Genomic DNA, 16215 nt, shown 5'->3' with positions numbered 1-16215 from the left:
GTTTCTGTCTTCAAAGGGGAACTCGACAAGGCTGTCCACTCTCACCCCTATTATTCGCTCTATTTATTGAACCATTAGCAATTGCAATAAGACAAAACGCTAATATCAAAGGGATTTGCTCGCACACATCAGAACACAAAATTAACTTATACGCAGACGATATACTATTATATCTAGAAAAACCAGAATCCTCCCTACATGAGACTTTTGAACTAATAAAGACATTTTCACAAATATCAGATTATGCTATAAATTGGTCAAAATCAATTATAATGCCCTTATCAACAAACTCATGGAATCCTGCAAATCAAAATCACAATATTCCAATAGGGAATATAAAGTATCTTGGAATCAACATTTCACCAAAACTTACAGAATTAACTAAACTAAACCATACACCTCTCTTAGCAAAAATATGTGAAGATTTGACACACTGGAATAATCTACCCATCTCACTTTTGGGCCGGATAGCAACAGTCAAAATGAAAGTATTACCACAAATAAACTATTTGTTCTCAATGATCCCCTTTAAACCCACTCAAAAATGGTTTCAAGACCTAGACTCAGCCGTCACAAAATTCTACTTTAAAATAAGAAAAACAGAATTAGCCTTGCAAAATTGCAAAGAAATAAACCAGAGGGGGGTCTAGAGGCCCCTAATTTCCAACACTATTATATAGCAAATCAAATACAATATCTTATTAGGTGGTTATATCTTAACACTGAACAATAGTCATGGCTAGAATTAGAGCAAACAGACTGCAACCAAATACAATTGGCAAACCTCCCCTTTATTAGCTCTAGTATTAAGCACCATAGCTGCTTCAAAAACCCAATGATAGCATGTACCTTGAAAGCCTGGTGGAGAGGTATGGAAATTACGCAATCACAACAAGCCCCGTGTAAATTCTCACCAATCTGGCACAACCCAGACTTTGGAGTTAATAAAATTCCTATTTATTTCAGCGCATGGGATGATACGGGAATAAACCAGTTACAGCATTTGTTTAAAGATAATACATTCATGTCATATGAAAAAATAATGCAAGATTTCCAGATCAAAGGGGTCAATTTCCTGCAATACAATAAAATCAGGGCAGCCATCAGAAGCAAATTTCCATCACTAACGGGTACGTTAGACCCACCACCTTTCATAAATAAAATAATAAATATACATCCTCAACAAAAAAAAATACTTTCAAAAGTATATAAAGCCCTCTCATGTAACAACTCTACTTGCCTACCAATCGAAAAATGGAATAACGAACTTTCGGTAACATTAGATAATAACTATTGGTCCAACATCTGTAAAAATACATTTATAATGACAAAGAATAAGAACCTTCAGCTTATACAGTTCAAAATACTGCACAGATGGCATATTACTCAATCTAAAATGCACAAAATGGGGTTCTCCCAATCCGATAAATGTACAAACTGCAACGAAGATACTTCAGATACATACTTTCATGCTCTTTGGCAATGTAAACCAATACAAGATTTCTGGGCACAGGTAACGAAGAAACTCTCTTTCCTATTGAACTGCAGGATTCCATTGTCTCCAACTCTTTGTCTGCTTGGCGATCTGAACACAGTGAATATCTCTATCCATCAAACCCGTCCACTACTAGCAAGTCTAACGATAGCCAAAAAGACAATATTGTTGAATTGGAAAAACAAACAAAACATTAGCATTAACCAATGGCTAAATCTAATCATTGAATATATAACATTAGAGAAACTATCTGCCAAACAGACAAATAAAATGGACAAATACGAACAACAGTGGGAAACGGTCGCAAGAATGATGAACATAGAATAAGGATTCTCTCTCACCTGCGAAGGAATGCCACAAAAATAATAAAAATGTACACATAAATTGATGTATGCGGGGTGTCCAGGGAAGTTGTATGCATCCTTCTGCAGCTGGAAACAGGACATGTTTAAATCCAAACTGTTTTGTACACTCCCAACAGCATGTAATAAATACACTTTCTTCCTTCACAGTTTAGTCGGTCAATGGGCTTATTTTACAAGGATACTCATAGACAATTTGGTTTCCAGCTGCTGGGGAACATATGCAACTTTTTTTTGGAACACCCTATATATTGTATAAATATATATATTGGAACAATTAAGGAACTATGCGTAAATAATACACTTCACCGGTCCTTGGCATACATCTAATGGTGTTTGATAAACCTCTTCTTCTGTCAGCTTTACAGGTGGAGTTTGTTGGCGTCCTGACCTGGGCCGTCCCGTCGCCGGTCTTGGCCCCCGGGATTTTCGGCCGGGGCTTGTCTGGTTGCGTCTGGCTGTGCGGGGGTCCCGTCGGGCGCGCGCTGGTGTCGTGGGCGGGTGGGGGGGCCGCGTGGGTGCCGGTCCGGGGCCGCGGCCCTTCCCCGGCCGGCCGGGGTGAGGTGGGGTGGAGTTGGGGTGGGGGCCGGGGGGTGCATGCGGCAGCCATGGTTCCCTCCCAGGTCCGCCCGGCCGGAGCCGCGTCTCCCTGTACCGGGTGCCGGGGAGGTGCCCTCTGGTGTCATGCCGCGCGCCCCTCCTGGCCCGGGGGTGGGTTGTGGGGGGCGCGCTTCCGTCCCCTTGGTCTGCTTCCGGCCCTGTCCGCCTCCCTGGGCCGCGGCGGCCGCTGCTGCCCCCCGGCCGGCGGGGTCGTTGGCGGGGCCTCTTGGGGCCCGCGGTCGCCGGCGCTTGGTGTGGCGCCTGCTCGGAGTGCGGGGTGGGTGCTCGGTGGGTGGGGGGGGAGCGGTCGCGGAGGCGCCGTGGGTGGTCTGGGGCGGAGATTGATCGGGGCCCTGACGCCTCTTCTGCCCTGCGGCCGGTGGTTCTGGTGGACGGGGCCACGCCCGCGGGAGCCTGCCTCTTAACTCACGCACTTCTCACTTCGGCACTGTAAATATTTTTCACCTTGGCACTTACATGCTCATACATTTCTCCGGGGAGAGTTGGGACGGGGATTTACAGTCCCGGCCCGGCTCCCCCCTGTTTTTAATGCACCACACACCAAGGTTGTGGGATGGTTGGGACCTGTTGGGGGTGGGGGTACCTCACGGCTGCCTCCTCACCACAGGCCCCGCCATCTCTGCACCTTTTTTTAAATGCACCACACATCATACTCCACAGGAGAGCTCTGGCAAAGGGCGGTGGGACGGGCGGCTGGGCAGAAGCTCCATGCTGCGGTCCCACTGCCCCAAGCCAAGCTCTCCTATTTTAATGCATACATTACACTACCCTCCCCTCACACCCCCATCACGGTGCTGGGTGATGGCTGCCAGTCGGGAACCTGGCAGCCACAGTAATAGGGTGGTAGGTGGGTCCCACACTTTTTTATATGGCGTGGCTCCTGGGGTGTGGCCTCCTCTCTGCCACGGCTGCCGGCCGCGGGAGTAGGTTGGGGGGTCGGGTCTCCGATCTTGCATCGCCCCGTGGCAGTTCCTGGGCGTTCTCCTGCCTCCGCCTTCCCCTCTCTTCTCTGGCTGGGCATCCGCCCTGCGCTCCGTGGCGGGTCGCTGGCTGGGCGCCGGTGTATCAGCGGGGTGTCGCCTGCACCGGCGGGGGACCCTGCCTTGCCTGGGGCTTGGTGGGCCGCTGGGGGTCCCGTGGCGTGCCGTGCCGGTTGGGGGGCTGCGGCTGTGGCTCGTGGCCCGGGTGGGCGGGCGGGGGTGGGTGTAGGCGTGGGGTTGGTGATGCGTCCCCTCCTGCCATCCCTGAAAGCCGGTTGATGGGTGCGCGGGTGGCCCGGGGGACCACCCTGGGTCCCGGGGGGGGGACGATGGCTCCTTTGCTGGGCTGCGGGAGGAGGGATGGGCTGCGCATGGCCCCCCGCCCTCCCTCCCTCCCCGGGCTGGCTGGGTGTGTGCCGTGGTCCTGGGTTGGCGCCCGCGCGGCTTCTCCGCCCGTCTGCGTGGCTGTCGCGCGCCCGGTGGGGCCTGCGTGCTGCTGGATGTGGTAGGGCATTCTTGGGTCGGGGGTCCCGGTGCCGGGATTGGCGATGCGGCGGCGTAGGGTTGGTCGCCAACGGGCTTACTCATAAGAGATTCACACGATTACTGGGTTCTAGATCACAGAACTGATTTGTGTACACTCTACCCCTTTCAATCACTTAGCTTATAGGCTTATAGACACCCCCACCCCCGTTCTCCTCTTTCACTGGCCAATAGGCCCCCACATGGTGTAAACCGGAAATACATCTCGCTGACGATAGCACCAGCATATTAGTAACTAGTTTAGATGTTCAATGTATTTCTAGTTGTTGTTTGTGTATGTGTTTCTTTTCCATCTTCTCTTGTATTTCTTTTCTTCTGTCCCCCCATAATCCCTTCCTGTTCGCTGCTTTGTCATAATAAAAAGGTATTTTGAATGATCACAATGGGAGTATGTCAGACTCTCAATGTGAAACATTAAAACTGTTCAGAATCTGGGCACTTAGACTTCCATTCTCTGTGTCAAACAGCTGAACAGGACAGGTTTTAAAAAAAATTAAAAAAATAAAAAAATGGAACAACCCTTGTTGATAGTCGATTCACCTCTGCTCATGCTCATCAAATTCCATCTCTCCTTCACCTCTTCCTACACTCTGCTGCTCTACTTTGTCTGGACATAAATAAGGATATATCACTGTAACTGTTGTGCAATTAATTAGTGTTTTTCAACTGGTAGGTTGTGACCTAAAAGTGTTTACACTGCTGGCCAAAACTAGTACGTAAAGAGTAAATTTGAACCATTTAAATTCACAATTCATGGGAATAGGCAACCAAACGTACATCAAAACAGAGGTAAAAACGAACAAGGATGGACAGTTTATTTGGCACTAACCTTTAAAGCAGGTGGGAAGGTGTAATTTGCACCTCGACCGTATGAGTGGCACGCGTACCGTAATATTGATACTGCATTCATGTCTTGTTAATAAAAAAATATGTCTCTACGACATGGTGTATATAAAAAGCAACCAACAGTCACTTAACTTGTGATGTATCGTTAGAGCATTAAAATGGGCTATACTTCTTTGAAGAAACCATGTTTTTGTCCCACATTACAACTTTACAACACATCAGAACAATTTTCCAACTTGGGAACTTAGATCTCCCGATACACTTGAACGCAGCCTATCTCCCGAAAGTGCTTTGTGGAAGTATCCCTTGAAGAATTAACTTCATATGCCTATCACAGCCAAAGTTACATGCAGAAATTACCATATTAAGGAGCCATGTGCAGATTGTGTATATGGAGCAAATAGAGTAATATGACCATATTATATAGGCACATTCTGTAATTTATGCTAGATAGACTTAAAACTTCAAATTATTTTATTTATTTTACTGGTGAAATTTATACTGGGGCACGTGCCCCAATGAATTATCTGGCGATGCCCATGCGCACCAATAGCTTAAGTGGCAAATTCACACTACTGGACTGAAATCAAAAAAAGAGGAATATTTCTGCCGTGCTGTGGACATTGACTTATTGGTTACCATTAAGGTGCTACTGACAGCCCATCCCAGTCCAAGTGGATTGGACGTCTAGTGGCGTCAATGGCAATAAAATGGCAGAGATGACAAGCATTGAACAGTTTCATGAAAAAAAAAAAAGTTTATTTGTTAAAAACATGAGTCGCAACAGTAAAGCTGCAAATTAATGACCGAGATGCAATTAAGCATCACTTCTTCAAACTCAGCCACCCGTGAGTTAAGTGTCCCACTGAAGCGAGTACGTGAGGGCGGATGTATCGAAAGTCCTCAGACTTTGCCCACAGGGAGGCCTTGCGCTTTCTTAAACTCCTGTTGTAAACTGGATAGAATCTGTCGGTGTTGGTCGGACTGCTTCTCCAAGTCTTTGAGGAGTGTGTCGTACCGCTGACTGGAAGAGAGACGAGAGTCCAAAAGTCAAAATTTGAGCAACATTTCAAGTGTGCTACTGGAAACGTCTTTTCCAAAGTTTTTTTCCATTCGTTGATCAATGAATGGAATTTCTAACACTTAAAAAATGTTTAATTTGAAAAATAATGACGCAAAACCAATTGGTGTAGTAGCACGTAGCAGTAACACGTTACAGGTAAATGTACTCCGTTACATTTACTTAAGTAACTTTTTGAGAAAAAATTACTTCTAAAAGTAGTTTTGCTAAGTTTTACTTTTACTTAAGTAGATTTGTGAAGAAAAAATGCCACTCTTACTTCACTACTTTGGGCGACACAAGAGTCATTACATTTTTCCTCTTTATTCTACATGTTAGATGCCAAAAATAGCTCTACCAATTTCACCAATGAGGCGTCGCAACAATAATCACGTGACTCCATGACAACAATCTGGCGCAAGCTTGCAATACTATGCTCAAGCCAGCCTGTTCAATCATGTGGCGTCTTTAAAGCACCGTAAAAAATGAAGTATTTGACATAGAGCGCTGCCCTCAACATCACTTGAAAGCGCAAATTTAAACCTCTCTCCCCGTTTTTATTTGGCACTGATTGACCACGGAAAACCGGAGATATGATCCTTTTAATTTCCGAATAATAACCATGAAGGAACTATTCACAATTCAAACTAGAAACTGTTTCCTCCACTAGAGGTCATTCAAGCTATTTGGACGAATAATGCTTCATTTCTGTCTTTTTTTTCTCTCGCCTTTTCTCTCTCCATAATTCAATTATTTTTTTTATATTCCTGGGGCTTAATTTGGTTATGTAACGGGTTATTGTACAATATGATTATAACAACAGTTCATGTAAATAAGTTTGTGCTGAGAGAAAAGAATACCATTATTTAAAAAAAAAAAAAAAAGCAGTTACTCACAATGTTACTCATTACTTGGGTATTCTTTTCACTGGATACTTTTTTACTTGTACTTGAATAAATTTTCTGGACGACAACTTTTACTTGAGTGATATTATTTTGAAGTAACGCTACTCTTACTTGAGTAAAATCTTTGGCTATTCTACCAACCTCTTATTTAAATATATATTACAGGTGGGAATCTTACGATTCGATAACGATTACGATTCAGAGGCTCCGATTCGATTATAAATCGTTTACTGATGTCACCCAAACCCCCCTTTTAATATTTTGTACATTAGTTCCAAAATAGTTTAAAAATCCTATTAGGCTAAACCAAACTAATATTTAAGTATCAAGAGTTAAAAACATTAAATAAAATACTCAAGTCCCCATTCTGTATCAGCAGCTTTAAACTACATTCAATTAATTTAATGATGTGAATCAACCGTTAAAGTTGATGAAATTGCTCCCGTTATTTCATAATTTCCCTTCTGTCTACTTACAACATGTCATCGTTTTAAAACTGTTTTATTATTTACAGATAGATTCAAGTCAAGATTTTACCGATTTAGGAGTATTTCAGATAAAAAGTTAATTAAGTTCGCTCCAACAGCGCCTCCTAGAGAAGTCTACTGCTTTAAGATGGCGGCTGTTTACAACGCAGCAACTACTAAACGGCAAGCCTGTCGTTTCGCATCTAGTTATTTTTATATGTTCTAACACCGTAGTCGTCTGTCATTTAGCATCTAGTTCTGCATATACAGTGCCTTGCAAAAGTATTCGGCCCCCTTGAATCTTGCAACCTTTCGCCACATTTCAGGCTTCAAACAAAGATATGAAATTTAATTTTTTTGTCAAGAATCAACAACAAGTGGGACACAATCGTGAAGTGAACAACATTTATTGGATAATTTAAACTTTTTTAACAAATAAAAAACTGAAAAGTGGGGCGTGCAATATTATTCGGCCCCTTTACTTTCAGTGCAGCAAACTCACTCCAGAAGTTCAGTGAGGATCTCTGAATGATCCAATGTTGTCCTTAATGACCGATGATGATAAATAGAATCCAAATATGTGTAATCAAGTCTCCGTATAAACGCACCTGCTCTGTGATAGTCTCAGGGTTCTGTTTAAAGTGCAGAGAGCATTATGAAAACCAAGGAACACACCAGGCAAGTCCGAGATACTGTTGTGGAGAAGTTTAAAGCCGGATTTGGATACAAAAAGATTTCCCAAGCTTTAAACATCTCAAGGAGCACTGTGCAAGCCATCATATTGAAATGGAAGGAGCATCAGACCACTGCAAATCTACCAAGACCCGGCCGTCCTTCCAAACTTTCTTCTCAAACAAGGAGAAAACTGATCAGAGATGCAGCCAAGAGGCCCATGATCACTCTGGATGAACTGCAGAGATCTACAGCTGAGGTGGGAGAGTCTGTCCATAGGACAACAATCAGCCGTACACTGCACAAATCTGGCCTTTATGGAAGAGTGGCAAGAAGAAAGCCATTTCTCAAAGATATCCATAAAAAGTCTCGTTTAAAGTTTGCCACAAGCCACCTGGGAGACACACCAAACATGTGGAAGAAGGTGCTCTGGTCAGATGAAACCAAAATTGAACTTTTTGGCCACAATGCAAAACGATATGTTTGGCGTAAAAGCAACACAGCTCATCACCCTGAACACACCATCCACACTCTCAAACATGGTGGTGGCAGCATCATGGTTTGGGCCTGCTTTTCTTCAGCAGGGACAGGGAAGATGGTTAAAATTGACGGGAAGATGGATGCAGCCAAATACAGGAACATTCTGGAAGAAAACCTGTTGGTATCTGCACAAGACCTGAGACTGGGACGGAGATTTATCTTCCAACAGGACAATGATCCAAAACATAAAGCCAAATCTACAATGGAATGGTTAAAAAATAAACGTATCCAGGTGTTAGAATGGCCAAGTCAAAGTCCAGACCTGAATCCAATCGAGAATCTGTGGAAAGAGCTGAAGACTGCTGTTCACAAACACTCTCCATCCAACCTCACTGAGCTCGAGCTGTTTTGCAAGGAAGAATGGGCAAGAATGTCAGTCTCTCGATGTGCAAAACTGATAGAAACATACCCCAAGCGACTTGCAGCTGTAATTGGAGCAAAAGGTGGCGCTACAAAGTATTAACGCAAGGGGGCCGAATAATATTGCACGGCCACTTTTCAGTTTTTTATTTAAAAAAGTTTAAATTATCCAATAAATTTTGTGCCACTTCACGATTGTGTCCCACTTGTTGTTGATTCTTGACAAAAAATTAAAATTTTATATCTTTATGTTTGAAGCCTGAAATGTGGCGAAAGGTTGCAAGGTTCAAGGGGGCCGAATACTTTTGCAAGGCACTGTATGTGATATCTACTACAGCCGTATGTTTGTAGCAACTAGCAGCTGGGCGTTGTTTGAACCAGCTGTCGGCCGCAGTCAGGTATTTTTGTTTTTTTATCTAGCGACATGAGTTGAACATGATATTTGCTCTCGGTCCGTTCCTCATTGCGTCCCGAAGACCGCGCTAACTGTGTTTTAAGTTCTGCTTTACCTGGTATAATTCAATAATCGGAATTTGGATGTTTGTGAATCGTTCTCGAATCTTCTACGGCCGAATCGCGAATAATCTAAGAATCGGAAATTCCGCACGCCTCTAATATAAATTATTTTAAAAAAGCTGAAAAACGGTAATTTCATATTTTTTAAATTATATATTTTAAAAAATCTTCTTAAATTAAAAGCGAGAAAAATATCCAAAAATATATATATTATTGAAAAACTGTACATAGGGTCTTTGTATTACTACAGTTAGATTTCTCTTAACCTGAAGTCAATAAGCATTTGCCCGATTGCATGACTGTCGCACTACCGAATTTTGCCACCAGGAGATTAATAAAGTATTTCTACCTCACTTTACCTTATCGATATGTCAAAATTTTTCTTCATGATTCTTTTCATAGTAAATGTTTTCTTATTTAACATTTTTATTTGTGTTTTTTTTCCATTAAAAAAACAAAAAACATTTTCTGATTTCTGGAGCCATCAAAATAAAAGATCATCTTTAAAAAATATTTGCAACAAACACCTGCATTTGCTTTGGAAAAACAATGATACAGTTACATAGCTACATAAAATTCAAAGTGTCAAATTTTCTCAGCGCACCATTTTTGGTTTAATGTAAATGGCAAGCTAAAATGTGATACTTTCAGGTCTTGATTTATTCAACGCAGGAACTTGCATATTTAACCCAAGGGCGCCATCTCTCGGTTAACAATGATAACTAAACTGCATTGCATTCAAATATACCTAGTGCATTACCAGAAAACACATACAGTGAGGAGCCGAAGTATTTGCACCCCTTGTGATTTTGCAAATTCACCCACATAGAAAAATAGGTAGTGGTCTGAAATTTCAATCATAGATGCTTTTCCACTCATAAAGACATAATCTTAAAAAAAAATCCAGAAATCACATTGTATGATTTTTTAAAATAATTTCTAATTTACTGGGGTTCCTAAGTATTTTTAACCCCTGAAAATCAGCAATAATTATGACACTCAATGAGTTGTCAGCCTACCTTAAAAAATTTCCACCTTTATCCCATGAAAACCCACCCAACCACCAACCGTTTGAGCTCTTTATTCTCACCTGTGCACCGTAGTCAGTCATAATCCAACTGCTACCATGGGCAAGACACAAAGAGCTTTCAAAAGACAATAGTGAAAAAATTTGTTGAGCTCCACAAAGCTGGAAAAGCCTACTGGACAATTGGAAAGCAGCTTGTGGGAATAAATCAATAGTTGCAGCATTGTTAGAAAATGGAAAAGGCTAAACGATTGATAATCTACCTCAGACTAGGGCTCCATGTAAAATCTCTCCTGGTGAGCCATCACTAATGATGAGAAAAGTGAGGGCTCAGCCTAAAACTACATGGGGCAGGAGCTGGTCAATGACCTGAAGAGAGCTGGATGCGCAGTTTCAAAGGCTACTGTCAGTAGAACACTATGGTGCATGTATTGCTCAAAAGGTTCCCCTGTTGAAGCCAGTACATATGAAGGCCCATCTGAACAAAGCCAGGGACCATCTGAATGATGCAGAGGGGTCATGGGAGAGAGTCATGTGGTCAGAAGAGACCAAAATACAACTTTTTGGTGCAAATTTTACTCGTCGTGAGCGAAGGAAAAAGAAGGATGATTACAATCCCAAAAACACCATCCCCACTGTGAAGTATGGGGGTTTAAACCTCATGCTTTGGGGCTGCTTTTCGGCAGAGGGCATAGAACGACTGTACTGTATAAAGAAGAAGATGAATGGTGAAATGTATTGTCAGGTTTTGAGCCACAACCTCCTTCCCTCAGTCAGAGACTTGAAGATGAGTCGTGGCTGGATCTTCCAACTTGACAATGATCCGAAGCACACAGCCAAGCTGACCAAGGAGTGGCAGCGTAAAAAGCATATCAAGGTTCTGGTAGCCTAGCCACTTTACAGACCTCAATCCACTAGAAAATCTTTGGATGGAGCTAAATCTTCATGTTTCTCAACAACAACCCCGAAACCTGACAGATCTAGAGAAGATTTGTGTAGAGTGTAGCTGACCGCTTGGAATGATGCGACACGCAGAGGGTTTTTACGTGTGTTCTTTAACTTTATTTTCCATCATTTTTCATTCTTTAGTTGACATCGGGAAAACTAGAAAAAGTTCACAAACATAACGCAACGGTGTCTTATTAAAATACAATCCACAAAAAAAAACAATAATAAAACATTTCCATTTTTCCTCCTACCTCCATCAGCCATCCAAGGGTCCTATCTTCAATCGAACCAATTAAACATCTCCACGTTACAGTCTTTGTCCAAACAAATACAATAAAAAATAAACTTAAATCCCCACGATGATATTAAATCTCACTATTTGTTTGTTAACTCACCTACGACGTGACTGCACTGCTTCCCAACAAGTGCAGCTTGCGGAAAAGTTTAGATTAAAGTAGGATAAAATCGGAAGCATGGGGTTGTGCACTATGCGCCTTTCTAAATTTCTAAATAAACCTCGAGACGGAAGTGCCCGCAAATTCACACAAACCAACACGCCATTTACATGGAGGAATGGGCTGAAATCCCTGTTTCCATATGTAAAAACCTGGTGAAGAACTACAGAAAGTGTCTAACCTCTGTATTTGCAAACATAGGCTTCTGCACTAAATAAAACTGATTTTCTCAGGGGTACAAATACTTATAAACCCCCGTAAATTACAAATAAATTATTTAAAAAATCATACAATGCGAGTTCCTTTTATTTTTTTAGATTATGTCTCTAAGTGGAAATCCATTTATGATTGAAATTTCAGACTTCTACCTATTTTCTAAGTGGGTGAACTTGCAAAATCACAAGGGGTGCAAATACTTCTGCTCCTCACTGTAAGCAACACATAATCCCCTCATCAGTATGCAGTAAGGGTGTAATGGTACATGTATTTGTATTGAACCGTTTCAGTACGTGGTGCTCGGTTCGGAACGGAGGCGTACCGAACGAGTTTCTGACGTAACGTAACCCTTACTTTTTGAGGCTGTGAGTCAATTGGGTTACAGTTTCTTTGTGTAGATTATATTTACTCTGTCTTCTCTACTATAATGAGGACCAGCACGGTAGGACAGTATGACCCAGAAACGTCAACGGCGCGACAACGTGGTTGCCGCGAGAACGCAGTGAAACGCGGGAGTTAACGTCAATCAGCCAATGCACACCGGTCGCAGTGCGGCCGCGAGTTAGACGTGTCCCACAAGCGGCTCAACACGACACACGCGAAAAAAACGGCAGTTTATTATTCGATGCGAGACGTGACCCTCCTGCGTCAATACTACTACCGGTAGCTAGCATTGGGCAGACCGGAAGTCACTCGTGTAAAAATACGGTGGATCCGGTCGATTTTCAAACTAATATGCAATCGTAACCCACTTTTTGAGTCCATCAGATCTCTTGAGTGGTAGCTCGGGGCACAGTTGACTTGTCTTTGTTGATTTACTGCTGTCTTCTCTGTTATAATAATAACCAACACGGCCCCGTGTTCAATACAAAACCCTCCTACCACAACAAAACAAGTAGGAACTAATATTCACATAGGAACTAAAGTTATACAACATAAAATATACAATATAAATGAATACTACATCACATTTGTAAAATATCAACACATAATAAATAATAGCCCATTTAAATAAAATAAATTGAAATGAGCTAAAACACCTGTAATTAAATAATAAGAATAATACACAGATCCTGCTTACACAATTAAATTTATTAACTTCTGTGTGGCGCTTTAACTTGAGAAAATCCACCTATAAAGCTTTTGAAAACCGTTCATAAAAAAAAAAAAAAAAGATTCATTGAGGCATTTCATTTTTAAAATACATGTTAAAATCTTTGTCATTGCTTAGAGGGGCACGATAATTATCAGTCCAATATTAGGAATTATGACGTCATCCCAATAAATCCAATAACATATATTATCGGGCATACTGATATTCATTTTGGCACGGTGTCGGTGGATTGGGATGTGTGCGTTTTTTTCCATTTCTGTTTTGCCAGTATGTAAAGTTTTGTTACTGTTCTAGAGGCCTTATTTTTTCATCACTGACTGACGAACCTTACTATATCAATTAGCAAATGTTTGTATTTTAAAGTGTTATGTTTTCAAGTTATTGAGGGGCCTTTTGGTTATTGATAGGCTTGCTTTCCTATAATTGCCAGGTTAAGAAAGTTGTTTCATGGACCAAGACGACAAAAGTATCCTCTCCTGTTGCACCCAATGTTTTATCTGCTGAAAAAGCACAATACCTGTTGGGTTTATGTTTTAGTTCTGTGCTCATTGTTCAGGGGAACACATCGTCAATGATACTGACTGATTGATTGTGATTGACTCAAATTATATTTATTTGGAAAAATTAATATGGGCACTTTATTTGAAGTCAAAACTGTTCTTGTCTTTGTTTTGTTCATTATAATAATGTTCATGTCATCATGAAAATTCTGGTTAGGTCAAAGGCAAATCTATGCTAAATCCACCACTAGTATTTTTTACCTACAGGTGTTCAAAAACTCCGGTGAATACAATGAAAAATTATATATATATTAGAGATGAAATGAATACTCGAGCAACTCGAGTAACTCGAGTTTAAAAACTGATCCAAGTAATTTTATTCACCTCGAAGAATCGTTTAATTTTGCCATCACGTTTTGCCCAGACTACTTTTGATGCGGGACAACGCGTCACGTGCATAGAGGAAGAAGCAATAAAGAAGCAATTAAAAAAAAAAAAAATCCTTACCGCAGCCGACAGCCGCTACAAACTACGCCGACGTTGCTAAAAACCAGGCCCGCATGATGCTAGTCCGGTAGCAGGTAGTGTCCGATGTGTCTCATAGATATCGCATGCATTTAGGACTAGATGCGAAATGACAGACTCGGCCGCGTCTGGGAAGCGTTAGTAAACAGCCGCCATCTTTAGGCAGTAGACTTCTCATTGCTAATAAATATAATGTTACTGTCACTCGCTCACGTGACGTAACGTTAGCCCTTCGGAGGGCTAGGTTTCTATTGATTATGACCACTGTCGATGCGTGGCTAACGCGTCTTAAATAAAGGCTTTATTTAATCTGTAAAAACACAGCGCTGTAGAGTGATGAGGGTGTAAAATTAAAACATAATAAAGCTAACTGTCAGTTTTAGCTCAGTAGTCATTGCTGAATAAAACACCAAGTAGCACTGGTCCCTAATGTGCTCCAATCCAGCAGGTATCATACATTTATTTTGAACACTGCAAAAACTCAAAATCCTATCAGTACTTATAGTTTAGACTAACTTAAAACCTAACTAGAACTTAAAAATAGCTTGACACAAATGGAAATTAAATTGAAACACGTAGCTTTCAAGTGATGTGTGTTATCATGCGTAATTACATTTTTAGCTAAGAAATAAGTTTTTTTTTTTTTTTATAAGATCTAGAAGTTTTTTGAGTGAAAGCAGTGAATTTTTTTTTCTAGTCACATCTGAGATGCAATTGTTGGCTGTTTTCAACTATGTACATCGAAAATAAAGGCATTGACTGACTGAAAATGGTTCAGTATTGGATTAAATGTCTTTTTTTCCTCATGTATATTTTCAAACTGCTCTATACCTGAAAAAAAAAACTTGTTTTATCCGATTACTCGATTAATCGATAGAATTTTTGGTCGATTACTCGATTACTAAAATATTCAATAGCTGCAGCCCTAATATATATTATCAGTTATTGTATCGGTATCGGCCTAAAGGAGCAGGAAGTTATTGATATCGGTTTCAAAAAATGGATATCGTGCACCCTTAGTCATTGGGATTGCTTTTCTCTTTAGCACAGTACTTCTTTTTTCTTCTTTCTTTCAGAAAGAAAGCTGACCAATACGTGGGGTCTGAAAGGCAAATTGTTGTTGGATTATCTTTAAATACCCACTACTTTTTGAGCAGAATTCTACCTTTTTATAGGCTAATGTTCCTATTGTTGAAAGCACAAAGGTGTGTAATAAACAACTAGCACATTTATATTTTGCATTTTGTTGTCTTACTGTACCGAAAATGAACCGAACCGTGACCTCAAAACCGAGGTTCGTATCGAACCGAGATTTTTGTGTACCGTTACACCCCTTGTATGCAGGGTGGCAGAAGTCAAGCATTTTAACTCACATCTCTCCATTGATGTATTCCAATCTTTTGGTCACTGTCGCTTTGGCCTCGTCCAAGTCTTGTTTGACCAAAACTGGGCCAATCAATTTGTAAACCGTGTTTGCACTGTCTAGAATATCAAGCTCCTAAAAAAAGAGAGAAGTGCCGCCAATTTTTTAAAAAATGTATATGTCAAAAGTCGAATGAAGACCTACCTCTTTAACGATATTATTTTCTGCAAGTTGCGTTTCCAGCTTCTGTCGGGCAGCCATGCTCTTGCTCACATCTAGCCAGTACAGACAATCATCAATCATAAACCACAGTGCACAGTGTCTACTGAATTTATACGGAGTTAAAAGACTGTCCTTATATGGGAGGCCAGCAAGTCATAGTATCCTAAAACCATGCTTAACGCACGTACCTTTTTGCATCTGAGTGTATTTTTCCAACTCAGCGTTGAGTTTCTTTTGAATGGCCTCTGCCATGGTGCTCCTGGTTAATTAGAACTGCAAATGGTCACTAGGTAAAGTGAATATTTCAGAAAAGAGAGTGATTTGCTAAATGAGGATCATGAAGACTCAGGTTGAGCACCGGAAAGGGTGATGGCTAGCGCCGGAAATTGTTCTTCTTCTTCTTTGGGATTTTTGGTAGTCGCCAAACCAGCTATTAAATGTTATCGCTATCTGCTGATTTGGCGTGTGTGCAGTGGGA

General features: G+C 41.4%; 1 protein-coding gene across 1 annotated transcript; it reads right to left on the bottom strand.

Annotated features, from left to right (window-relative positions):
- Nucleotides 1-4526: 4526 nt before the first annotated feature.
- pfdn6 (prefoldin subunit 6) lies at nt 4527-16182 on the bottom strand. The gene is made up of 4 exons (XM_057851247.1): nt 15926-16182; nt 15720-15790; nt 15526-15650; nt 4527-5871 (listed from the first exon to the last, which is right to left on the bottom strand). Exons 1-4 carry the CDS (start codon nt 15987-15989, stop codon nt 5751-5753), a joined length of 381 nt encoding a protein of 126 aa, XP_057707230.1. The 5' UTR covers nt 15990-16182; the 3' UTR covers nt 4527-5750.
- Nucleotides 16183-16215: the final 33 nt, after the last annotated feature.

Source organism: Corythoichthys intestinalis, chromosome 11 (genome assembly GCF_030265065.1).
Source record: "Corythoichthys intestinalis isolate RoL2023-P3 chromosome 11, ASM3026506v1, whole genome shotgun sequence".
NCBI lineage: Eukaryota > Metazoa > Chordata > Actinopteri > Syngnathiformes > Syngnathidae > Corythoichthys > Corythoichthys intestinalis.
Note: the sequence above shows the minus strand (reverse complement) of the source record. Positions and strands in the feature narration are given on the sequence as shown.